Source organism: Aquarana catesbeiana, linkage group LG03 (genome assembly GCF_042186555.1).
Source record: "Aquarana catesbeiana isolate 2022-GZ linkage group LG03, ASM4218655v1, whole genome shotgun sequence".
Taxonomy (NCBI): Eukaryota; Metazoa; Chordata; class Amphibia; order Anura; family Ranidae; genus Aquarana; species Aquarana catesbeiana.
This window is the reverse complement of record NC_133326.1, coordinates 313,065,227-313,091,609: the sequence shown is the minus strand read 5'-3', so window position 1 is coordinate 313,091,609 and position 26,383 is coordinate 313,065,227. Positions and strand designations below refer to the sequence as shown.

The window sequence follows — 26,383 nt, the reverse complement described above, 5'->3', positions numbered from 1 at the left end:
TTTACAGAAAGTTATAGTGGTTGCAGACTGAAAAGGAAAGGTAAATTTTAAATAACATTAAATTATGTGGCTCGTGTAGAAACTGTATTTGTATTATTTTTTTTTTTGCTCTATTTTTTTTTCACAAAAGTGGAGTAACCCTTTAACACCCAAATTTGTTATGAACTCAGCTCAGGTTATCTAAAATAAAGATGGAAAAAAAAAAAAAAAAAAATATATATATATATATATATATATATATATATATATATATATATATATATATATATATATATATATATATATATATATATATATATATATATATAAATACATCATTCACATGGTTTTATTTATGGCTTCCCCATTCAGAAAAGAAAATACAAAGTTTATGGTCAGTTTTGCATGTAGATTGTAAATTCTAATCATTCTGTTCGGGAAAAATAGACAAACACTTGAGTATCACGTTCACTTAAAGTAAACAATGTATATAAACATAAAGCAAGTTTGCTTTTATAAAAACAATTATTTAAATAACATTTAGCTTGATTCCTGTTTCGTTTCTTTGCTTTGTGTTATTCCAAGAAGTTGTGTCTTCAGTTCTCCTGGTTTGGGTGGAATTTCAGGCACACTCTGAAATACCAAATTGAATGTTTGGTTACTGTCACTAGAAAAGAACCAGTATTTATTCTGAGAATCAAAACTAAAATGTTTGCTAGCTAGGTGACCAAATTCCAGTGGGGAATAAGGCAAAGCTGTGTTCACTTTAAATATTTAGGCACGTGTGAAAAAAAAAAAAAAAAAAAAAAACACACACACACACACACACACACACACACACACACCTTTTCCTCATTCACCAAGCTAAGGCAGGCCATTGATGGAGCGATTGTCTTTCCTTCCACCATGGGTTGCAGGAAAGAAAATCGCTCAATCCCCCATCAACACAGTCAGTGTTGATGGGGGAATCTCTCCTGCGGAGCTATTGTGTTCTCCCAGTGGGAGGACTTGAGGAGCTGTTCCCTGTCGGGAGAAGACAGTCATTATTGATAGCAGCTATAGCCGCTGGCTATAATCTCATCCTAGTCGATGGATAGACTTGGGTACAATCAACCTGCCCATACATGGCTTAAATCTCGACTGGTTCCTGCTGAACTGGCCGAGATTGGAACAGTCTGTGGCTGGCTTAAAATGTACGTAGGTGCAAGATAAAATAGTAACAAAAAACACATGTAGTAAACCTATTTAATAATGCACAAAATCCCCTTAGAGGTCTGCATTTTTAATTGCAATAAAGAATGCAGAGGGCAAAGGGGGGCTTTGCAGAATTTTTGCCATAATTTCAGTTGTATTCCACAATCTGAGCCCTGATTATACTATGACTAAGCTTCAGTGTAAAAACAATCTAGACTTAAAATAAGGGTTCTAATCAATAAACTTACACCAAAACTTAAAGAATGGATTTTTTTTCTTTTCTGCAGCAAAGTGTGGATTACATGGGCCAGATTTACAGCTTTGTGTTGTGGCAAACAACTGTGTGGAACCATTTACTTTGACTGCAACTCCAACGCACATCCATATTGCACCGAAGTGTTAACCAACTATGCATTGTGGTGCATTGAAAAAAAAATTCCATGTGCGTTACATGGGGTGTGGTGGCAGCCATTCAAAATGAATAGGCTTCCTTATCACAACACACAATGATGTGCCTGCAGGAGCAAACCACTACAGTGTGATTCTAGTCAGAACTCTTAAGATTCTAATCTCTAGATCCACGCTTAAAGCCTACTACACACGGACCGCATGCTGGGTGGCATCGGCTGGTTCAATAGAAACCGTCCGACATTTGGTCCGTGTGACCTGCAGTTGGACAGATGGCCGGCTTCTGTCGAGGGGGGATGACTGATGATCGGCTCCTGATCAGCTCTCTCAGCCAATGGCCATCTCCTCTGTCAGATCACAATAGCACAGCAGATTGCTGTACTTATGTTGGATAGTTAGTACAGCGGCTCCTCCTGAGCCGTCAGTTTATTTTTTCATTCAGCCCTGCTGGGTTGAACGAAAAAAAAAAAAAAACACCTACTAGTGTGTACCAGGCTTAAAATGTTTTAAAGCCCAGCTCTAGATAATTTAAATGTATCCCTTGCAGTGGGGCTGCGCCTACACTGCATCAGTTAATTGCTTCTCTTGTCTAGGGGAAAGGAGAAAAACTAATTACTGACCTGATCCTCTGCTCTTTGGCAGATGGCGCTTCCCCCATGCTCTGGCAGTGGACTTTTCCTCGGTATCAAAGATGCCCAATGCAGAGCTATGGACCCTGCAAGGACTGGTCTAACTGTGGGAAAAGCGGAAGATCAATTTTATGTAAATCATCTTTTTTTCCCCCTAGACCTCAACAAGCAATTAACCCTTGCAGTGCAGGTACAGCAGCACTGCAATAGATAATTCTTAAGTTGCTTGGAATTGGGCTTTAAATGTTGGATTGGGAGTATGCCATCTTGATGTAAACCTGTCATGATATATATATGTAGGTTGCCATCACTTACCTATAATAATCCAATAGAAAAATCTGACATTTCTGCAACATTGCTTCATGTGTGTTGTAATTTTTTTTTTACCCAGACAGCTAACATTTTCAGCGGAAGACCAGCTAGGTCATCATTTCTAAACTTTAAAGTCCTGTCTCAAGAACCACAAAAAAAATGTTCTCACTGGACAGATGGACAACAGATACAGCTTAGCGCTCTAGAGCAGGGGTAGGCAACCTTTTGAGCACAGTGTGCCAAAAAATGTTTTCAAAGAAATTGAGCGTGCCGATTTTATAACGAAAAAAAATGTCAACTTCACACTCTCAATCACGAAAAGGATTTTTTATAAAGTAAATGCTGTAAACTACTTAAGGCCCCATTCACACTAGCGCGTTTTTTGATGCATTTTGCATTTTGCAGAAATGCACGGGAATTTTTTAACATGGGTTCCTATGGAACATGTTCACATCAATGCTTTTTTGTATCTCCGCGTTTTTGGAAAGGGTTTGGAAAGGGTTTTTCTCATGCAAAATGCAGCGTTTTGCATGTAATGGTTTTCAATGGACAAGCATCAAAAACGCAAGTGCACCTTTTTTGCAGCGTTTTTGATGCGTTTTTGATGCGTTTTTGGTGCGTTTTTGCCGTTTTTTTTTTTTTTTTTTTTGTAATTTTTTTGTAAGACTGTAAAAAAAAATGAAAAAAAAAAAAAAAAACGCAAAACGCAAATCGCGGCAAAATCGCGGCAAAAACGCGGCTCAAAAACGCGGCAAGCATGAAAAAAAAACCTCCAAAAACGCTCAAAAGCAACATGCATAGGTGTGAATCGAGCCTTAGTAGTGAGAAATTATTATCCTGCACGTTCACACCTCAGATCAGCCCCAATTCCTTCAACTCCACACCTCAGATCATTGTCCCCTCTGCAAATCTGTTTCACCACTGTAACCCCCTGCACATCTGCCCCACCACTATACCACCCTGCTCATCTGTACCACCAATGTAATCCCCTGCATATCTGCCCCACCACTGTACCTCCATGCACATTTGCTCCACCGCTGAACCATCTTCTCATTTGTCCTAACACTGAGCTTATCTGCCCCACCACTGTAACCCCCTTTCTCATCTGCCCCACCACTGTACCTCCTGCACATCTGTACTACCTCTGTTCCCCCTGCTCTTCTGCCCCACCACTGTAACCCATTGCTCATGTGTTCTACCGATGTACCTCCTTTCCCCTCTGCACATCTGTCCCACCTCTGTACCCCCTGCTCATCTGTCCCACCAATGTACCTCCTTTCTTCTCTGCCCCAACGCTGAACCCCCCTGCTCATCTTTCCCACCACTGTAACCCCCTTCTCATCTGGCCCAACACTGAACCCCCCCCCCCCTGCTCATCTGTCCCATCACTGTACCCCCCCTTCTCATCACTCCCACCACTGTACCTCCTGCACATTTGCCCCACCACTGTACCCCCTTGCTCTTCTGTCCCACCAATGTAACCCTCCTGCTCATCTGCCCTATCAATGTACCCCTTTTCTCATCTGCCCCACCACTGTACCTCCATGCATATCTGCTTCACCGCCGTATCCCCATGCTCTTCTATCTCACTACTGAATAACCTTCTCATATGTCCTAACACTGAACCCATCTGCTCATCTGCCCAACCTCTGTAACCCGCTTTCTCATCTGCCCCATCAATGTACCTCCTGCACATCTGTCTCACCTCTGTACCCCCCTGCTCATCTACCCCACCACTGTAACCCCCTGCTCATCTGCCCTACCAATACACCTCCTTTCACATCTGCCCCACTGTTCCACCCCCTGCTTTTCTGCCCCAACACAGAACCCCATTCTCATCTGTCCCAACACTGAATCCCCCTGTTCATCTGGCTTAACACTGAACCCCTTTCTCATCCGTCCCAACACTAAATCCCCCTGCTCATCTGTCCCACCACTGAAACCCCCTTCTCATCTGCCCCACCACTGAAACCCCCTTCTCATCTGCCCCATCACTGTACCCCCTTGCTCTTCTGTCCCACTGCTGAAGCCCCTTCTCATCTCTTCCACCACTGTACCTCCCTGCACATCTGCCCCACCGCTGTACCCTCCTGCTCTTCTGTTCCACCTTTTGAACCGCTCCTGCTCATTTTCCCGACTGCTGTACCCTCCTGCTCACCTGCTCCACCGATGTACTCTCTTCTCATCTATGATATGTGTAATATGGTGAAAGGAAGCAGAGATGAGACACATCTACCTGTCCTGGCACACTCATCCTGCTGATCCACCTCTCGCATCCAGCCCACGTACTTGTATGTGATGTCACATACAAGAATATGGAATGGATGTGCAATGATGAGGTCAGGGGTATTTTCTGAAAGCAGTGTGCAGGATCATAAGTTGGGACCCGCAGCTGAGAAAAAGTGGTTGGGTGTGATTTTTTTAATTGCACTGAATACTGGCTGTGGCTTAAAGGGGCACAGAGTGCAGGGGTTCAGTAGTAAGTGACGCAAAGGTTCAGGAATAATTTCAACAAAGTTCCCAGAAGCTCAACAGTAATTCCACAAACTGTTACCTGATTGGGATTTTCTCAATCACAGTGAAATCCCTTCTTTCTGAGATTGGTAGTGGCAACCAAGCGAGTCATCTTCCTCCAGATGGTGGGCGGGGCTAGCAGGACTGTGATTGGCTTTAGCAGTGGCCAATGACAGTCCTCCTCCTGGAAACAGCCCCCCCCAGCAGAACTGCACCCAATCTCTTCCCCATCACAAAAGCTCACGATTGCAGCTACAGCAAAGTTAGAGAACCAAACAATGTTTCCCATCTTTTACAATGTGTGGGTGCACAGTGCCTCCCCCTCAGTGCAGGTGTGGCATTGGGAATTCTGAAATTGGAATTCATTAGTGTCTCACTGACACTTCCCTGCACTGCTCTGCTGATGGGGAGGGAGTAAAGTGCTGGCAAAAGAGGCTTTGCGTGCCGCTTGCGGGACCCGTGCCGGGGGTTGCCTACCCCTGCTCTAGACAGTGAATTTGGGGCCTTAGTAACAAATTAAAACTGGTATCAGAGAGACAACAAAGAAGGTTTTATTGGCTTACAATGTATCTCGAGAAAAAGGAAAGAGTTACTCTTAAAAGTTTAAAATGGCCAACAGGTTTATTTTATTGAAATCGCCTAGATTGCTGAAAGTTTCTTTACAATGGCAGAGGAAAGAAAAGATTTGCTTTAGCTCAGAATAAAAGGTGTTATGTGTTGTTTCTGTAAAACTGAATTCCTCTTAAATCATTCATACTGTCCAGAGGACCCCCAAAATATAAAATTTACACATAACTTTCATATCAAATATATTAGGGAGATATGTTAACCTGAAGCTGGGTTCGGCTTGGAAGGTTTATCCCTAGTCTAATAAAACCCAGCGGAAACCGGTGTTTCTAAAGAATGTGACAATGTGCTGCAGTTGTTCATGCAAAACAGTCTCTAAAAATGATGTACTCTCAGGAAAAAAAAAACAAAAAAAACAACACCCTGCAGGTGTAGATAATAAAAGACTGTTTTTGCAGGAACCATGCCACAGAAACACTTATCTTAAGTTATAAACCGCTATTGCATAATATGCACTTATAACATGCACTTGCAAGAATGATGCAATTCCCTTGAAATCCTTTACAACGAACTGAATTATTTTAAGTATTGAGAAGCTTTAGACATACGTACAAGATCAGGTCTGTAGTATCTGTGTACGAGCTCTGCACCTGCAAACATGGAAAGAAGGCTGGCACTGAGCATCTTCAAGTATTGAGGCCAGGAGACTCCTGCAGGCATTGTGGTAAAGAGCTCCCTAGAAACAGACAAGAATGAAACAATGTTTTATTATGTATTATACATGACAGCGTTTCTTCTCTGATCCCACTGGTATGTCTTTACCAGCCTTTCTAAACTTTTTTTTTTTTTTAATGGAATCCTTGAATAGCTTTCCAGCCTCAGGCAACATCTACAGCCTCATTACAACATCTACAGCTCACATTAGTGTAATGGTCAGTGGGAAGAATCCTCTTCTTATAAACAGCTAAAAAGATCATAGGTGTCAGTGAACAGAAATCTGGGACATAGGGGTTCCTTGAACAATGAGCAATTTCTATCAGCTGAAGGAGCCATAGGGTTCCATTGATCCCTGGTTGAGAATGGCTGTGTTAGACCAGCATTTCTTAACCTTTTCAGTCACAGCACCCTTTAAAAGCCTGCACATCTTGAGACACCCCAATCTAACAACATAACCACATTAAAGAACTTAAGGCCCCTTTCACACAGGCAGACCGATCGTGTCCACCTGTTAGTTTTTTAGGTGGACCCAATCAGACCATCCATTGACAACAGAAACACTGACATCCGATCTTGTCCACTAAAAACAGACGGTGCAGATGACTAAAATGGGACTAAAACTAAAATGGCATTTCAGTCAAAAGACTATATTACTAAAACTAAATCAAAAATTTGATGCCAAAATTAACAAATACCCAATTAATTACCCCTTTTTAAAAAAAAAAAAGTAGACATTCCAAGATATTTAGTAAGAGGCATTGTGTGTTTTTTGAAGTTGTAATTTTTTCCCACAGTTCTTTGTAAAATGAAGAAAGTATATAAAACGTGTTGTTTTTTCACATTTTTTTTCACAAATACTGTATATACTCGAGTATTAGTCGAGTTTTTCAGCACATTTTTTTGTGCTGAAAGTGCCCCCCTTGACTTATACTCGAGTCAAGCACTTTTCTGCAGCAAAAAATTTCATTTTCCGAACCGACTTTGGGGCCACGTATCTCAGGGCCACTTGGTGCTAGGAACCCCAAATTTGGTGAGCAAACCCAGTGGTACTGGTACCATAACATATCCAAAGCTGGAGTTCCTAGCACTAAGTGGTCCTGAGATACAGGGCCCCAAAATCGGTTCGGAAAATGTCATTCTCTGCTGCAGAAAAGTGCTTGACATTTTCTGAACCGAATTTGGGGCCCCATATATCACGGCCACTTGGTGCTAGAAATTCCAGCTTTGGATATTTTATGGTGCTAGTTCCACTGGGTTTGCACACCAAATTTGGGGTTCCTAGCACTAAGTTTCAGAGACCCCAAATTTTGGCTGCAGCTAGGGGGCATCTAGGAACACGTAACTACCGAGTTTGAAGTTTGGGGGACCTATGGCTGCAAATGGGCACAGTAAGGCTGCAGATGGGCATTGTTGACCCTCTTTTTCCACTTACAGTACTACAGTAGCTGTGCATTTCTCACCCTCGTCTTATACTCGGGTCAATAAGTTTTTCCCATTTTTTTGTGGTAAATTAGGGCCTCGACTTATACTCGGAACGACTTATACTCGAGTATATACGGTATGTTATTTATCACACACGGTATAAGCATACTTGCAACTACACCCCAAAACACATTCTGCTACTCCTGAACATGACATTTCCACATGAGTGGGACTTTTTCACAGCCTAGCCACATCATGCAAGTAGCACCTTTAGGCATTATCCACTTTAAGACCAGGCCTTCTTCCGACACACTGTTTTACAAGTAAAAATCAATTTCTTTGCTAAAAATTTTTTACTTAGAACCCCCAAACATCATATATATTTTTATTAGAGGCCCTAGAGAATAAATTGGTAAGTTTTGCAATTTTTCATGTTACACAGTATTTGTGTAAATCAATCCACCTACGCCAAAGAATTGAATATACCATACAATTAATAATGTGGCAGCTGCTGTTCAAAATAAAAAGTGAATTAAAGCCGTGCACAGGACCTGTTGGGCAAACAGCGCTGTCCAATCCCCCTAAGGCTGGATTCACACCTATGCATTTTTGTGCTTTTTGCATTTTGAAGGTTTGCACTACAGTCCATTTAACATGGTTTCCTATGGAACACGTTCTATAGTGCAAATCTGCAAAATGCAAAAAACACTAAAAATGCATAAGTGTGAATCCAGCCTAAATGGATATAACAATTGTGGATAAAAATAAATATAAACCTAGATGCAAATAAATGCAACCAATGTGAAAATGATAACTGATGATACTGAAAACCTCTAGAACGTGACAAACACGAGTAAACCAATAAAATAAATAGTCCACTATATTTGATTGTGAAAAAAAATGACTTCACATGTGTAGTGCGATCGCCATTTATGTATTCGTATGAGACCAATGCATGCATTCGCCTTTGGGAGGTAAAATTCTGCACAAATCTCCAAGCACCCATTCTAAGTCCTCTTTCACACTGATGTGACTGTAATATACCCGCGGGTTTGGTGCGGTTAGCTGCCCTATCCCATAGAGTTCTATTACGTCTCGCTGTTTTGGTGCACTTTCTGAAACACACCATACCAGTGTGAAAGGGGCTCTAAATGTAAAAAAAACTAAACTGATTAGAGTGTTAGAGGCGATTTATTCTTCCAAAGCAAACACACCTTTGCACACTGGTACTGACTAGTATTGCAAATGTTTCTCTCCCTCGCTTAGCTAATGCGATACCCAATGCTGATGGAGAGGGGCAAACAAGGAAGCTGTGCAGGTGCCCGATCAACAAATGACGTCACTGGTTTTTAGGATGCCAGCGGCTAGAAGGCTGTAGTGGTGCATGATGAAAACCTGTGGCTTTGTGTAGGCTTGATCCACCCGCTAGCTTGTTGGGCAATTTTTAGGCATTTTGCCAAGGCACCCTTGTAGAAAAAAAAGCGGTGTTAAACTAGCAGATTTAGATTGACTTGACTAGCAAATTAAAGATGAACTCCAGCTAACACTTTTGAGCAGTTACAGCAACCAGTTTTTTTTTTTCCTTTTGGAATAAGGGTTTTACATAAATGAATAAAAGCTGACCATTGTAAGCAACCCTGTCAGTATTAAATTGTTTCTCTCAGCACTCTAACTACTTTATCTGGACAGTTTGGTCTGTTTAACTCAGCTGACAAATAACAGACTGAGGCCCCTTTCACATGGATGTTCAGATCGGGTCCGCCTGTCAGTTTTTCAGGCGGACCCAATCAGAGCCTCCATTCTTCTTTATGGAGCAGCCAGTGTCAGCAGACATGTGTCTGCTGACACTCGCCGGCATTCGATCCGCTAAAAACTTACGGATGGGGATCGTTCCCCATCCGTCTGGCAGATCAGATGGAATGCGACAGGCAGTCCGTTTCTATTTGACTGCCCTATAGAGAACAGTGGGCTGTGTCCGGTGATGCAGAGCGGACACAGACCTGTCATCCACCTACTCAGCGGGGATCAGCGGAGGGATCCCCTGCTGAGCAGGTGGATCCACTGCCAGCGTCCTCCCCGTGTGAAAGGGGCCTTACTGGCTGAATCACCAGGTAAAAAGACTAAAAAAAAAAGAAAACTAATGCAGCCACCACAACTAAGAATTAGTGAGCTATAACTTAATTCATTTTAGTTTTTTGGTTTAATACCACTACTAATGCTACACAGCAAACACAGGAACTCCGTGTACATGTGCCCTATATCACAGAAACACACCACACAACTTACTAGTCAGCATGTTCAAAAATCTAGTCATTGTTCAAACAAATTTAGACAGCAGTCTATTAGAGCAAACATTTTCAGTGTGGCATAGCAAATAAAAGCATAGAAAATATAAAAGGTGTATGATTATAGAGTATTATATTGCAAACAGTTTGAAAAAAAAATTGTAATCAGCCAATTATTGAGCAAATATTGCCTATCTTCTCCAGCATCTACCACTAATTCCCTGAGCCACAGCCGGCAGTTCTGTTGCATCATGCGTTTGCAATACAATTAATGCATTCATGTTAACCCTTTTATTTCAGGTTAGCAGAGTTACAAACATTCAAGCATAATTAAAGTACAAAGAAAAATTAACATTTTCTTTTATTTACCACAGCATATCACACCCATCACACTGCTAATACAATTGTACATCTAGTTTTCATTACACACAGAGAAGTTAAATTGCACCTTAGAGGTTTTAAAGTGTCATTAAACCCACATCAATAAAAAACTATCAGTATATGTTGTAATACATGCTGTTCATACTCACACTCACTATGAGATTTGTTTTCTGTATTCTGCAAAAAACCTGGTTGACCCTGTTCTTCGTGCCCCTGGCCCCTCCCTCCTGTCGAGTGCCCCAACAGCAAGCAGCTTGCTATGGGGGCACCCGAGCCAAGTCACAGCTCCCTGTGTCCATTCAGACATGGAGCCCTGCCCTCTATCTCCTGATTGGATGCCTGACTTTGATTGAACCATCTGACTTTACAACTTGTTTAAGTCTCAAACTGCTTCTGCATCCATCATCACCAGGTGGGCTTTGTCCAGAGGAGAGAAGCCAGAGACAATATTATACTATCAATTTTAATTATACACTATGCCCACCAAGAGAAAACACCTGTGCTCCTATCTACTGATGTCAAAACGCATTCAATTGTGTAAACTTGTCCTTTATGCTCATGACCTTGCAACATATGGGCTTGGGCCCCAATTATGTGGTACAAGAGCATGGCCTTATATGAACAGCCAACAGCTAAAATAAGTGATAATAGTACCACTTCACTACTTCATAGAGGCACCAGGCAGTGTTGCCCCCTGTTTTTTTGTTAGGGTTTGGAGTCACACTACTTCAAAATAATGCCATAATGGACAAACTGATCATAAACTGTCCACTTTGTATATACAGTGCCTTGCAAAAGTATTCACCCCCCTTGGCATTTTTCGCGTATTGTTGCCTCACAACCTGGAATTAACATGGATTGTTTGAGGATTTGCATCATTTAATTTACAGAACATGACCACAACTTTGAAGATTTTTTATTTTTTTTTCATTGTGAAGCAAAAAACAAATAGGACAAAATAATAGAAAAAGTTAATGTGCATAACTATCCATCCCCCCCCCCCCCCCCCCCCCCCAAAGTCAATACTTTGTAGAGCCACCTTTTGCGGCTATCACAGCTCCAAGTCGCTTTGGATAAGTCTCTATGAGCTTGCCACATCTTACCACTGGGATTTTTGCCCATTCCTCCTTGCAAAACTGCTCCAGCCCCTTCAAGGTGGATGGTTTGTGCTTGTGAACAGCAATCTTTAAGTCTGATCGCAGATTTTCTATTGGATTTAGGTCTGGGCTTTGACTAGGCCATTCCAACACATTTACAGGTTTCCTCTTAAACCACTCAAGTGTTGCTTTAGCAGTGTGTTTGGGGTCATTGTCCTGCTGGAAGGTGAACCTCTGTCCTAGCCTCAAATCACACACTGAGTGGTACAGGTTTTGCTCAAGAATATCCCTGTATTTAGCACCACCCAGCTTTCCCTCACGTCTGGCCAGTTTCCCAGTCCCGACCGCTGAAAAACATCCCCACAGCATGATGCTGCCACCACCATGTTTCACTGTGGGGATGGTGTTCTTTGGGTTATGTGATGTGTTGGGTTTGCACCAGACATAGCTTTTTCTTTGATGGCCAAAAAGTTAAATTTTAGTCTCATCAGACCAGCGCACCTTCCTCCATACATTTTGGGAGTCTCCCACATGCCTTTTCGCAAACTCAAAACGTGCCATTTTGTTTTTTGCTGAAAGTAATGGCTTTCTTCTGGCCACTCTGGAGCGTACGGCTTATTGTCGTCCTATGTACAGATACTCCAATCTCTGCTGTGGAACTCTGCAGTTCCTCCAGGGTTACCTTAGGTCTCTGTGCTTCCTCTCTGATTAATGCCCTCCTTGCCCAGTCCGTGAGTTTTGGTGTGCTGCCGTCTCTTGGCAGGTTTGCTGTTGTGCCATGCTCTTTCCACTTGGGTATGAAAGATTTGATGGTGCTCCTAGGGATCATCAAAGATTTGGATATTTTTTTTATAACCTAACCCTGACTTGTACTTCTCAAGAACATTGTCCCTTACTTGTTTGGAGAGTTCCTTGGTCTACATGGCAGTGTTTGGTTAGTGGTGCCTCTTGCTTAGGTGGGGCCTTTCAAAAAAAGGTGTGTATATGTAATGACAGATCATGTGACACTTCTGAAGGTAACTGGTTGCACCAGAGCTTTGTGTGGGCTTCACAAGGGTGAATACATACGCACATGCCAATTATCAGTTTTTTTTTATTTCTGAAAAATAGTTTTATGTATATATTTTTCTAATTTTACTTCACTAACTTAGACTATTGTGTTCTGATCCATCACATATAATTCAGATTAAAAAAACATTGAATTAAAGGCTGTAATGTAACAAAATAAGTAAAAAGCCAAGGGGTGAATACTTTTGCAAGGCACTGTAAGCGATCCCAAACATCCTTCCCTATACTCATATACTCAAGCAAGAATTCCACTGATATGGTCAGCTATCAATATTTAAAATGAACTCAACAAAATCAGAAGTTCTGAACTTCTCCTAAATAGTGCCCCCATCTACAAACAATTCTCGTTTGCCTAGAAGGAAAAAACCCTTAAAGCAGAACTTTACCCATAACAACTTGATAAAAAATAATGTTCTTTAGCAAGGAACATACATTCCACATTAATAATTATGCTACCAAAGTTAATGTGTGTTGTAAACTGCCTCCAGCATTGTTCCTGTTTGTTTTTTGCCAGAAGCTTCCATTTTGCTGAAGCCCAGAGCCCCTGAACAGCAGTAACTCATAAAATGGAACTAAACCCATCGATTCAATGGTTTTAAAAAACAGTTACATTCCAGGAATGCTGGGGTTGCAAACTGTCACATTTGCTTGTGTCCTCAACCAAACTGTCAAACCATCAAATGGCTGGTGCCATAACTGATCACATGTGCAGCACCATGGCAGTTGCAGATCAAACAGAAGCAGCTTCATTGGCTGTAAAATATAGGAGGGTTTAATTCATCTTTTAAGAAATCTGTCAGCAGATCAGCCTCTACAAATTTGTCAGTGCCTAAAAAGTAAGAGCAACTGATCATGTGCAGAGCAGGGTGAGACAGTATATTACTGGATTTTAAACAGTACAGGCACTTATTTTTAATATTTTACATAGCTATACCTGCAAAGGGGGCCAGTCTGAAGTGATCTAGCAGGACTTAATTTTCTGACTAAAAGTTCCACTAGAAATTTACAAGACTTTATGGTACTAATGGACTAATCTGTCTCCCACGTCTATAGCAGTCTATTGGTTTCTTTTTTTTTTTGAAAAATATTTATTGGGTTTTATGACATATATAAGTACAGGACTTAGTGTTACAAAAGTCACAGAGTAATAAACGTACATTCTATAAGTAGCATAACTTCCCATGGTAGTAAAAGTAAACTCTTGTCATATCAATTGGACCAGATGAGAAGTAGCAGAGAGACAAAAATAACATAAAAATAACAATAACAATAGGAAAAAAAAAGAAAAATTAAGGGAAAGGGGAGATGGGGGGGTTCATGTTTGCCATCCCTTCAACATTACGGGTAGAATTTTTCTCGAGACACAAAATCTTAACATCTAAGTACCTTCAGGAGTGGAGGCAGCGTCTGACTAAACTCAAGAGGGTGGATGTCAAGGGGTACCATAAATTTATGGATAACCTACGGTGGGTTAAAAATAAAAGAATCTGGGGTGGGAGGTATTTTGAGTCGACCTAGGGAATTGGTGACATCATTTGTTAAGTACCATTTCGAGTATCGAAATGGGTTCATTATTTCGACCATAGCCTGCGGATCGAATGTAGCTTCAATGTATTTCCTCCATCTTTTGAAGAAACGGGAAGTTGATCGGAAATTAAGGGTGATGGTGTCCAGCCTTTCTAGATTAAAAAGTGATGTTAAAGCTGTTTTGAACGTTGTTAGGGAAGGAGGAGTAGCTGATATCCAGTGAGACATGATAGTCCTGCGGGCCACTAGAAGACACAGGTGAGCCCAGTGTGGAATATTTTGTGAGACCCTCGTTGGTGATGAGGGTGAAGGGGGTATGCTGAACAGGCATAGTAGGCGGTCCTTTGTGCACTGAAGTTTGTGGACCTCGTTGATATAGTTGATCACCTTAGTCCAGTAAGCATCGATCTTGTTGCAGTCCCAGAGTCTATGTAGTAACGTGGGTCGGGGCATGTTGCACCAGGGACATTGAGCTTGGGTGGGGTCTACCTTGTTGTAGCGGAAGGGGAAATAAGCTCTGTGAATGATCTTGAATTGCGTTTCCCTCCAAGATTCAGAAGAAGTAAGGTTGCGGATTGTCTTGTATCCCTCAAGGATTTTTTCTGGCAGAGATTCGTCACCCAAGACGTGTGTCCACTTTTGAAAGGGTTTGAGGGCATACTTCCTTGTTTGATGTTGTATAAGATAGGAGTAAATATTGGAGATGGAGTAGTTATTGCTTTTGATGAGAGTATCAATGCAGGATGTTTCAAGTGGGTTGGTATGAGGACCAGAACATGATTTGAGGTAATTGATGAGTTGGTGATAAAAGAAAGCATGTGTTGGTGGTAGGGAATATTCCCGCATTAGGGTATGAAATGGTTTGAATTTGCCTGGCTTGTTGAGGTAGCAGGAGGAGACATCTGTGAGGCCTTTAAGTTTCCATTGGCCAAAAGCTTTATGAATGAGAGATGGAAGGAACATAGGATTGCCTTGTATTTTGAGGTATTTGGAAATGCTGGATGGAACTTTAAGCAATTTTCTGACTTCTCTCCATGCAATAACCGTATCTTTAATTATTACACTTGTTTTGAGGTGGGGGGGTAGTGTATTGGGATTAGAATGAAGGATGGCCGAGAGGGTATATGGGTGTACCATAGCCTCCTCCAAGTATAGGTTAGAGTATCTAGAACCTCCGGTTAGCCAGTCTAAGCCCTGTCTAAGTAAACATGCCAGGTTGTAAAAACGCATATTGGGCAGTCCCGCCCCACCCTCGCCCTTCGGGAGACATAATTTCTGTAGTGCTATGCGTGGTTTTTTGTGAGACCATATAAAAGTAGTTAGGGCCCTCTGGATTTTTTGGACGTCTGAATGTTTAATTAGGAGAGGTATGGTCTGCATTGGGTAGAGCAGGCGCGCAAAGGACACCATTTTGAATAAATGGCATCTCCCAAAGAGCGAGAGAGGTAGGGATCCCCAAGCCTCCAACTCCTTTACAATTTTGGTTATCAAAGGGGGGTAGTTCAAAGAATATAAGGAGGATGGCTCACGTCCTATTTTAATGCCCAGGTATGTAATGTGTTGGTTGGCTATGGTCAAGGGGGATAGGTGTTTCCATTTACTGGAGAGATGGGGGTGTAATGGTAGGATCTCACTTTTGTCAAAATTGATTCTGAATCCCGAGCAGAGTCTAAAGTCTGAAAAAAGTCGTTTGAGTCTGTCAAAGTCTGTGATAGGGTCGGTGGAAAATAGCAGTATGTCGTCCGCGAATAGCGCCGAACGAAGAGTGTGGTTTTCTAGAGTGATGCCACTGATTCCATCAGCCGAATTTAGTATTCTGGATAGGGGTTCGATTGCTAGATTGAACAGGAGTGGAGACAGGGGGCATCCCTGTCTCGTTCCTTTTGTTAATGGAATCGTGTCCGAAATGAAATCAGGGGTGACTAGACGTGCGGTGGGGGATGCATACATTTGAAGCAAGAATCTCATAATCGGTCCTGAGAATCCAAATTGTGTCATCACTCTAAAGAGCCAGGAGAAACTGATGTTATCGAAGGCCTTTTCCGCGTCTAATGACATGATGGCAATGTCTTGGTTGGGGTGAGTTTTGGCGTATTCTAGAGCCATTAAAACCTTACGGATGTTTAGGGTGGCCGATCTGCCCGAGACAAAGCCAGATTGAGCTGGGTGCAATAGAGATGGAAGTAAGGGAGCTAGCCGTGACGCAATTATTTTGGACAAGATTTTGACATCAACGTTTATTAATGAAATTGGTCGGTATGAGCCCGGTAATAGGGGGTCTTTCCCTTTTTTAGAGATTAATTTGATGTGAGCCTGTGTTCCCGTAGGAAGATAGGGCCCTCCGTCCCACATAGCTGCGTAGACATGTTTTAAAGTATCAGGGATGAATTCTTTAGTCATTTTATAGAATTCAGCGGTATAACCGTCGGGTCCCGGGGCTTTGGCCGAGGCCATGTTTTTGATCGTGAACCGAATATCATCGACGGTGATGGGGGCATTAATCGTCTCTAATTGTGTGTGGTGGAGTTTGGGTAAGCAAATTTTGTCGAGTAGTAAGTCAGTGGTAGGTAAGTCAGTCGGGTCAGCTTTGTATAGATTGGTATAGTATTCCACGAGTAGGTTGCTTATTTCAGCTGGGGAGGTGGTCAAAGACCCTGTCTTAGCTCTAAGAGCTGAGATACGGGTGGGATGTCTGGGGCCTGAGCACATCTTGGCCAGAAGCCTACCAGCCTTGTTTCCAAATTTATGAAAATGTAATTGGGAGTAAGATGTTTTGGCCGCTTCATGTTGTTCTGCCCACAGGTCAAAAGTGCTTTTGGCCTGTCTCCATTTTTGTATGTTTTCTATGGTGTGATTTGACGTGAGCTGCTCATGAGCCTGTCGTAGGGCTTCGCTTGATTTACTATACTGTTGCTTGGCTTTCTTTTTAAACTGGGCTGTGTACGAAATTATTTTACCTCTTAAGAAGGCCTTGCCTGCTTCCCAGAACAGGTTAGGGTTCGTAATGTGTGCTCCATTAGTGGAGATGTATTCCTCCCAGGCGCAGTATAATGTATGTTTAAAATCTTCATTGTCACTTAAATAGGAGGGGAAACGCCAAGTAGGGGAGGGAGATGAGCGAGCTGTTTGGGTGAGATGAATCACGATTGGGCTGTGATCTGAGATCACTGCGTCTTGTATGTCTGGTGCACTGATTATGGAGCTCAGGGATGGGGAGGCAAAAAAATAGTCTATACGTGAAAACGTGTTGTGCGGGGGCGAGAAAAAGGAGTATTCCCGTTCCGTTGGGTGCATTAGGCGCCATACATCCTCAAATTGTATGGAGGCAATGGTTTGTGCCAATAGGGTGGTTGTACATGATGGGGAAGTACGGGTTTGTGTTCTGTGTGTAGGGGGGCCCGAACGATCAGTCAGGGGGGACATGACTGAGTTAAAGTCCCCGCCCAATAGGTGTAGCGTCTCTGGTGTAGTCAGCACCCATTTCACTAAGTCCTGGAAGAAGGAGGTGTCAGGAGAGTTGGGAGCATAAATGTTAGTAAGTGCTATGTATTTGTCATCTATGGTCAGATGTAGAGTCATTTTTCTTCCCTCTGAGTCAACCTTGATATCTCTGACTTTGTGTTGTAGATTTTTATGCAGGAGGATAGCAACCCCTGCTTTACGCCCCACTGCTGGTGAGCCATATACAGAGCCCACCCACAATTTACGTAGCCGTTGCAAATCGTCTGCAGCCAGATGCGTCTCCTGAAGTAGAGCCACATCTGCCCGGAGACGCCGCAGGTGTCTGAGAATGGACATACGTTTGTTGGGGGAACGTAGCCCCTTAACATTCCATGAGACAAACTTTAGGTGACTCCCTGGTGTAGACTGTGACATAGTTGGCATTTGAAAGTGTTTTGGTTTAGGGGCTTGTATAGAAGCCCCTGAGTAGATGTATTATCTACCACCTGGGAGTCGCCAAAGCGCCTCGGAACCCCTGAAGATATAGGAATTAGGTTGGCAAACATGAACTTAAACTTCTCTAAGCAACAATAATATGTAAACATTAGTAAGGCAGTATATCGTGTAAGAAAATACAAATCTCGAGTTGTGGACTTCTCTTTTTTCCACATGAGGTCTCACCTATCTAACCAGCGTAGCTCCCATTGATTGCCAGCTCCTCAGCTAGGGGCAGGGCGGTAGCAACGGGGGGTGGGGATAGGGAGGGTGAGGGAGAGGAAGGGGGAATAGGGAGGGGGGGGGGAGTAGGATAGGAAGGGGGGGTGGTCCGGGGGGGTCTCCTGAGGAGGTAGTGCAGGCATAAAGTAATCAATGGCGAGGTATACTGAACATAGGGGAGAGCTCTCCTCTTAAAATTAGGCTTGAGTAGCCGAAAATTAGAAAATACATACAAACATAACATTTCAAGTGTCTTTGTAAGGGAAGGTTTCCCGGGTAATGGGGGGTTATGGCAGTCATTGATTAACATGACTATAACATTATAACGTTATAATTCTTAACTGTGTAACTTTAGCCACAGGCTGGATGGGGTAGTGCTCTGTAAGGAGCATGTACGGGAGTTTATAAAACCCCTCAGAGAGAAAGAAGAGAAAAAAAAAAAAAAAAAAAAAAACACGTCTTCATCTTAATGATAAAGATTTTTATAGGAAAAAAAATATAAAAGATGGGTTAATACTTCCCGTCCTAAGGTGACGATGTCAAAAGGGTGGTGATGTGGAGTCCACCATTAGTTCCTTCAACGATTCCCAGAACGGTCTTCCTGGGTGGTGAAGCGGCTGCGCTTATATGGAGGCTTGGTTGGGCTTCGGGGGTGTTTGGGGGGTCCATAGGTATGTTGTGAAGATGACGATGGTGACCCCTCTGCTGCGGCACTGTGTTCCATTTCGGAGCTTCTGTTAGTTAGGTAGGTCTCCGCCTCTTCTGGTGTATAGAAGGTGAGTTGCTCCCCTTCAGATGTTTGAACGCGGAGGACAGCTGGATAGGCTAGGGAGAATCGGATCTGATTGTGGTGCAGAGTGGAGCATACCGAGGAGAATGCCTTGCGTTGTTTCATTACCTCTATGGAATAGTCCGCGAAGAGTAGCAGTTTCGCGCCATCCACCACCAGGGAGCGTGTGCGACGGAATTTTTGCATTATGGCGTTTTTGTCGGCGTAGTTTAAGTATTTCACTATCACATGTCGGGGTTTAGCACGTGTGTCAGAGTATTGACCCATGCGGTGTGCTCGTTCCACCGTACACGGTATGCGGAGGCCAAGTTGTTCTGGGATGGTTTTTGCACAAATGTTTGTAAGGTGGGAAGCTGGGATCGACTCTGGCAGACCAATGATGCGCAGATTATTTCTTCTTGAGCGATTTTCCAAATCGTCCAATTTGTCCCATATGTCTCTGTGGGAAGCATTTATGCGTGCAAGTGCTGCAGATGAGGCAGTGCAGTCATCTTCTAATATTGAAATTCTTTCCTCCGTCTGGGAGATGCGCTGGGCCTGGGCCTGGAGTTCTATGTGCAGCTGTTCAAGCCCCCTGTGTACCGCTGCGTCCACAGTGGCTGTAAGGGATGGCCCCAGAAGTTGAACTACCGCCTGGGCAATGTTGGCAGGGGATGCGGGGTCGGATTCTGTCACAGCTGGGGCAGGGAGAGGCTGTGGCTGCTGCTGAGGCCGCTCTGTTAAGTCCGGAGCGGCCGCCATCTTGGCTGATTCGGCCGCTGTGTCTCCCGCCGGCGGAGCTGTGGAGGGGGGCGAGGACAGCGCCCGAGCGTATGATCGCTCCACAAAGCGATCCATGCCTGCCTGGGATGAAGCGGAGGCGATGGGGGTTTCCCCGGTGCTGTGGCTGGCTTATATGCCGGTTTTGTGAGGAGCTGTGCGGGAGCTGGAGCCGCTTACCTCCTCCTCATGTGGCGCCGGAACCGGAAGTCTATTGGTTTCTAATGAGCATGCACAGGCAGCAGGAAGTAGCTCTGTTTAACATGTCCATAGAAGTCTATGTAGTTCATCTGCAGGGCCATAGAAACCATGGGTTTTACTGGCCAAATGCAGGCAGCAGGAAAAGATCTGACTCTGGAGGTCATAGAAGCCAATAGTGATCTACTGGGCATGCCCAGGCAGCAGGAAATAGGGGATTTGTCTCCCGGGCCCATAGAAGCATATAGGTTTTACTGGGCATGGGCAGGAAAAAAGAATCAGTCTCCCGAGCTTATGGAAGCCTATGGGTTTTACTGGGCATGCACAAGCGACCGGAAGAAAAGGGTCCATCACCTGGGCCCATAGAAGCCTTTAGGTTTACTGGCCATGGCCAGGCCAATTGGGGTTCCACTGGGCACACACAGGCAGTAGCTGGAATAGGAGTCATCTCTTGGGCCCACAGAAGAGGATCTTTCTCCCAGACCCATAGCGTACTATTGAGCGTGTGCAGGTGGTGGAAAGAAGGAGGATCTGTCTCCTGGGCCCATAGAAGCCTGTAAGTTTTAATGAGCATGTGCAAGCAGTAGGAAGAAGAGGATTTGTCTCCTGGGCCCAATGAAGTCTATAGGGTTTAATGGGCATGCGCAGGCATCAGGGAAAAAAGGGTCAGTCTCCTATTCCCACAGAAGCCTATGGTGCTCCACTTAGCATGTGCAGGCAGTGGGACGAAGAGGATCTATTTTCTAGGCCCATAGAAGTCTACAGGTTTTAATGGGCATGCGCAGGAATAAGGGGAAAAAGGGTCAGTCTCCCATTCCCACAGAAGCCTATGGTGCTCCACTGAGCATGTGCAAGCAGTGGGAAGTAGAGGATCTATCTTCTGGGCCCATAGATGTCTATACGTTTTAATGGGCATGCGCAAGAAGCAGGGAAAGGGATCAGTCTCCAGTGCCACAGAAGCCTACGATGTTCCACTGAGCATGTGCAGGCAGCAGGAAGAAGAGAATCTGTCTTCTGGGCTCATAGAAGCCTATGGTGCTCCACTGAGCATGCACAGGCAGCAGGAAGAAGACGATCGGTCTTCTAGGCCCATAGAAGTCTTTAAGTTTTAATGGGCATGTGCAGGCAGCACGGAAAAGGATCAATTTCCCACTCCCACAGAGGCCTATGGTGCTCCACTGAGCATGTGCAGGGAGAAGAGGATCTGTCTCTTGGGCCCACAGAAGACTATGGTGCTTCACTGAGCATGTGCGGGGAGAAGAGGATCTGTCTCTTGGGCCCATAGAAGTCTATAGTGCTTCACTGAGCATGTGCAGGCAGTGGGAAGAAGAAGATCTATCTTCTGGGCCCATAGAAGTCTATAAAGTTTTAATGGGCATGTGCAGGCAGCACGGAAAAGGATCAATTTCCCACTCCCACAGAGGCCCATGGTGCTCCACTGAGCATGTGCAGGGAGAAGAGGATCTGTCTCTTGGGCCCACAGAAGACTATGGTGCTTCACTGAGCATGTGCAGGGAGAAGAGGATCTGTCTCTTGGGCCCATAGAAGCCTATAGTGCTTCACTGAGCATGTGCAGGCAGTGGGAATAAGAGGATCTATCTTCTGGGCCCATAGAAGTCTATAAAGTTTTAATGGGCATGTGCAGGCAGCAGGGAAAAGGATCAGTCTCCCGTTCCCACAGAAGCCTATGGTGCTCCACTGAGCATGTGCAGAAAGAAGAGGATCTGTCTCTTGGGCCCATAGAAGCCTATGGTGCTTCACTGAGCTTGTGCAGGCAGTGGGAAGAAGAAGATCTATCTTCTGGGCCCATAGAAGTCTATAAAGTTTTAATGGGCATGCATAGATCCCAACAGTCCCTGATTTCGAGCAAAGTCCCTTTGTCCATCTTTCCTCCTCATGTGTCTCTCATTTTGGTCTTATCTATATAGTTGTATATAAAATGCACGTTTTATCTTTCAAAAAGCGTTTCCCAGCGCTAAACCGTTCATCTGATTTCTAATTTGCTGCATTTGTACATTTTAAAAGCCAATATAAAGGAATCGTAGTGGTAAAAAAAAAAAAAAAAAAAATTGTATTTGTGCAGGAAAGATCTGGACAGCCACACACAGGGGTATGCACACCCTGTGTGCGGCTGTCCAGATCTTTCCTGCACGAATACAATTGCATCAGCAACTGCCAGCACCTGGGGCTCTCACCCTTTTGCACAGTGGAAGACAGGAGACTTCAACCTGGTCTGCCTAGAGCGGTGGTAACTATTTCTATCTAAAAAAAAAAAAAAAGGCCACTTGTGGTTAATTCTCCTTTAAGGGTGTGTGGCAAGGGGCGTTTCATAAGACTACATACATTTGTTAGTAAGAGTCCCTCATTCCCATCTCCAAATGTTGCAATGGCATGTGCAGGGAAAATGATCAATTTCCCATTCCCACAGAGGCCTATGGTGCTCTACTGAGCATGTGCAGGAAGAAGAGGATGTCTCCTGGGCCCATAGAAGCCTATAGGTTGTAATAGGCATGCGCAGACAGTGGAGGAAAGAAAAAGGATGTCTCCCATGACCATAGAAGCAAATGGCATTCTACTGAACATGTGCAGGCTGCAAGAAGAAGCGGATCTGTCTCCTGGGCATGTGCAGATGGCAGTAACAAGCGTACTAGTCAGCCAGGGGAAAACATCAGGGTGGGACTAGGCATAAGAACTAAAGAAGGTAGAAGGGAGTCTAGTTCTGTAACACTAGACAAGGTTATTACAGTCTCAATTACTCTCGCAAGTTCAGAAAATGGATATATGCACAGTACATATTTACACGAAGACTAATAATAAAAAAAAAGCTTGCACTTTAATGTCCTCTATGCACACACCACTAATAGTACCCTCTCCCGTAAGCTCACCTTGTAACTATTTCAGTGTCCTGCACGTACAACGGGATGACATCAGAAGTTTTCTGCTGCAAGAGGACAAACTCTTTCATAGTTAGGTCTCCAAGCGCGTTTCCTATTCTACAATGGCGGCCATTACTCCGAAGACCATGCAGGCATCAATAGCAGAGAGGTTGGAACAGCGGCCTTTCAACCTCTCATGTGTAAAAAAAAAAACAAAAAAAAAAAAACATGACGGAACCCGCGAAATCTAAGCAGCAGATTCATACTGTAGAAACACATTCATATAGAATGTGAAACCGCAGAAACCTGCAGCTGAGTTTTCTGTGGAGGCACAGACACTATTAATGTACTTCCGGCCGACTCTTCCACGGAGTGGACTTTCCTGTAGTGGACGGGGCAGCTGCTTGTCCTGAGCTGAACTGTCCATTGTCAGTCACGTGTAAAAACAATAAAGTCATTACAATATTTATAATACATTTATAAACCTATTGCATCATTTTATAGGCTAACAATACTTTCTATCTTTTTTTCTGGTTGTCCAAAAACTACAGGGAATAAAGTACTATGCAAGTGTGGTGTCTCCAGGAGGACATTACATGAGGGGGCAACAAAAAAAATGTAATGTTAAAGGCTGTATCTTCTAAACATTATTCATAAGTATCTGATAAATGATGCAATGCCTACATCATTCAATATATCTGGTATTTTCTACCTCATGTGGCGTAGCATTTAGTGATATAAACAGAACCCTGAGAGTCGCTTTCACTGCCTAGCACGCCAGACCTAAGATTACCTACCTTCCCAGCACACAGATGTATACTTACCTTACCTTCCTCCCATAGCTGCGGCCTGCTGTCTGAAATCTTATGGCCGCACACGTTAAGACAGTTCACACAGACCTTTGTTGGGTCATCGCCTCATCACAATTTGCCTTATACAAGTTGCTGGTTATTCCATCTTCAATCATTATAAAATGTTTAGAACTTACCAATAAAAGATAGTTCCAATATGCAGTATAAGATTTTAGATTCTATAATAAATGTATTTATTTATTTTTAAACTATACACTTGATAATAATTAAGACCTTTTTTATTATCTGAGGTCATCTTATATTAACCTGGTCTAAGATGTTTTTATCCTCTTGTAGCGCTGGTAGATTTTTATCTACCACTGATAGGTAAATTTAGTGGGTCACTTATTATAGGAAGTTAGATTCGCCTCTGTTCCAGCTTGGCTGACTTTGCATGCAGTTCCGCATTGTGCTGGTGGGTGTCGTTGTCACCATCGGCAGGTGTTGGAAAAGCAACGCGTTGAAGCGAATGAGTGCTCCTCTGTCCCGGGGAGATAACTCGGTGGAGGTGGTCTTCCGAGTTGCATTCTGGGAGAGGGTATTTATGGGACAGACGCCATGTTTTAGGGTTCGTTTTCAGCCACCTGCTGGCCCTTCTGGCCGATGGGGGTGCACTGGGAGTGCCACCTCATGGTCCTCCGTTCTGGAGGCCCGCGTCGCTGCGGCGTGTGGGTGGGCCCAGAAGCCTGTCTGGGGCCTACCACAGCAGCAGAGGAATGGTCCTGAGCTGTCTATCCTGAGTGAAGAAGCTGGACAACCGAGGAGATCCAAGGGGAGGACCCGTCATGGAAGGATCATGCAGAGTGCTGGTCTGGAGAGGGGCCTGGTGATTCGGTTGGAGGATGCATTCCGAAGTAATCTTACAGTATAGTACTGCTGGGTTGGCTTAAAGGTTCAAGTACTGTATCTGACATTCATTACAAACCAATACATCCTGTGGCAGAGGATCATACGGGTTTTACTCCAGATAAGTCTGTGGCAGAGACTTTTGTTCGTGCTGCGTACTGGCTGCTAGGCAAGTGAGAGATGTCTATCCAGGCGGGCAAAGACTGAATCCTACGAAAGGGGGACTATTCAATTGCAAGTGTTCAATTACAAAGAATGTTTTGAAGAAATACAACAGAAAGGTATTTGAGCTTCCCTGCAGCTTCCCTACTACCTCTTTCCTGCTACTTACCTTATTTGTTTAATAAAGCATTGGAAAACCCACTCAAGTGTTGGTGCTTATATCGTCCAGAGGTAGACTCAACGGAACCCTAGACCCGGTGGCGGTGAAACAGAGGTGTCGAGAGTGAAGGTAACAAGCCCGCTTAAACCAGCAGCTCCACCGAGAGTTATTGCTACACTCTCTTATATCCATGCTAAAATTGTTTTAGTTAAACTACTTTTAGTTTATCTTGGAACTACAACTCAATATTATTACCATATATGTGATTTTTTCTTTTGCTGCCACCAAATGTACTTATGTATACTAATTGCTAAAATTCAATAAATAAATTGGACAAGAAAAAAAAAATTATACCCCATGTCGCTTTAGTTGTGCTTCAAAGCGTCTTCAAAGCCTCCATAGAAGTCAATGGCAAAGATCACTTGAAGCCCCACTGAAGCCCCACAAAAGCCTCATCAAAGCCCCAACGAAGCCCCACCGAAGCCTCATCGAAACCCCACAAAGCCTCATCGAAACCCCACAAAGCCTCATCGAAGCCCCATGAAGCCTCACCAAAGCCTCATCGAAGCTCCACCAAAGGCTCATCAAAGCCCCATCGAAGCTCCACCAAAGCCTCATCGAAGCTCCACCAAAGCCTCATCGAAGCCCACCGAAGCACCAGGCAAAAGCAAGGTGTAAACAGGACTGTAAGCTAACCATTTTATTTAGTGACAGGTGCTTTGACTGGCGTTCAGAGAGCTTTAACAAAGCATGTCCGAAGCCATGTTTCGAAGCGGGTTTAACCAACCCCTCACACCCCCCTTCACACGTGGTGGATACATTTGACGAACTCCGCTTGCTCAGCAGGGATCGCTCTGCTGAGCCGGCGGATGACAGGTCCATCTCAGCTCACTGTGCAGGGACGTACCTGTCAGAGCCCCGCTCACCTCTATGGGGAGATCGATCCTGTCGACCAGACGGATGGAAAATAGGACCACCATTTGTCTGGATTTGGCAGACAGGATCGGATAGCAACAGGTGTCAGCCGACATGTCACCACTGACATCTGCCACTCCATAGCGGTGAATTGATTGTCCAATCAGGTCCACCTGAAAAACTGACAGGCGGACCTGATCGGAGCGCCCGTGTGAAAGGGGCCTTAACTGTTAAAGTAGAATTCCAGCTAAAGCCTAAATAGTCTTAATGCTCCCTCCCCCCAATCTAACACTATACTAACTAACCTGTAAGAAAGATGTGTATACTTACCTTTCCTGGTGCCTCCATGGCAGCACACATGCATAGTTGCCAACATTGCAAAAAAAATATGTGGGACACTTTTTTGGCTGTAGGTGGAGCGGTGTAATAATTAGGGGGCGGGGCATGTCCTATAAAAAATTACAATGCGCCGCTGCGAAAAATGGGCGTGGCTTACGTGTAAATGTGGGCGTGGCTTAAATGGGTGTGGCTCAAGAGGGTGTGGTTAGAGTCTGAGATAAATGAGGGA

General features: G+C 43.9%; 1 protein-coding gene across 1 annotated transcript; it reads right to left on the bottom strand.

Annotated features, from left to right (window-relative positions):
* Positions 1 to 317: 317 nt before the first annotated feature.
* UQCC6 (ubiquinol-cytochrome c reductase complex assembly factor 6) lies at positions 318 to 23,028 on the bottom strand. The gene is made up of 3 exons (XM_073620302.1): positions 22,891 to 23,028; positions 6,216 to 6,339; positions 318 to 612 (listed from the first exon to the last, which is right to left on the bottom strand). The coding sequence occupies exons 1-3, from the start codon at positions 22,968 to 22,970 to the stop codon at positions 520 to 522; spliced, it is 297 nt and encodes a 98-aa protein (XP_073476403.1). The 5' UTR covers positions 22,971 to 23,028; the 3' UTR covers positions 318 to 519.
* Positions 23,029 to 26,383: the final 3,355 nt, after the last annotated feature.

Excerpts from the sequence above, each read along its gene's own strand:
- UQCC6 (XM_073620302.1), bottom strand. The coding sequence starts at position 22,970 with ATGAAAGAGTTTGTCCTCTTGCAGCAGAAAACTTCTGATGTCATCCCG. Across the intron at positions 6,340-22,890 it reads GACACTGAAATAGTTACAAG|GGAGCTCTTTACCACAATGC; the intron begins GTGAGCTTACGG and ends GTCTGTTTCTAG. Across the intron at positions 613-6,215 it reads GATACTACAGACCTGATCTT|AGTGTGCCTGAAATTCCACC; the intron begins GTACGTATGTCT and ends TTGGTATTTCAG.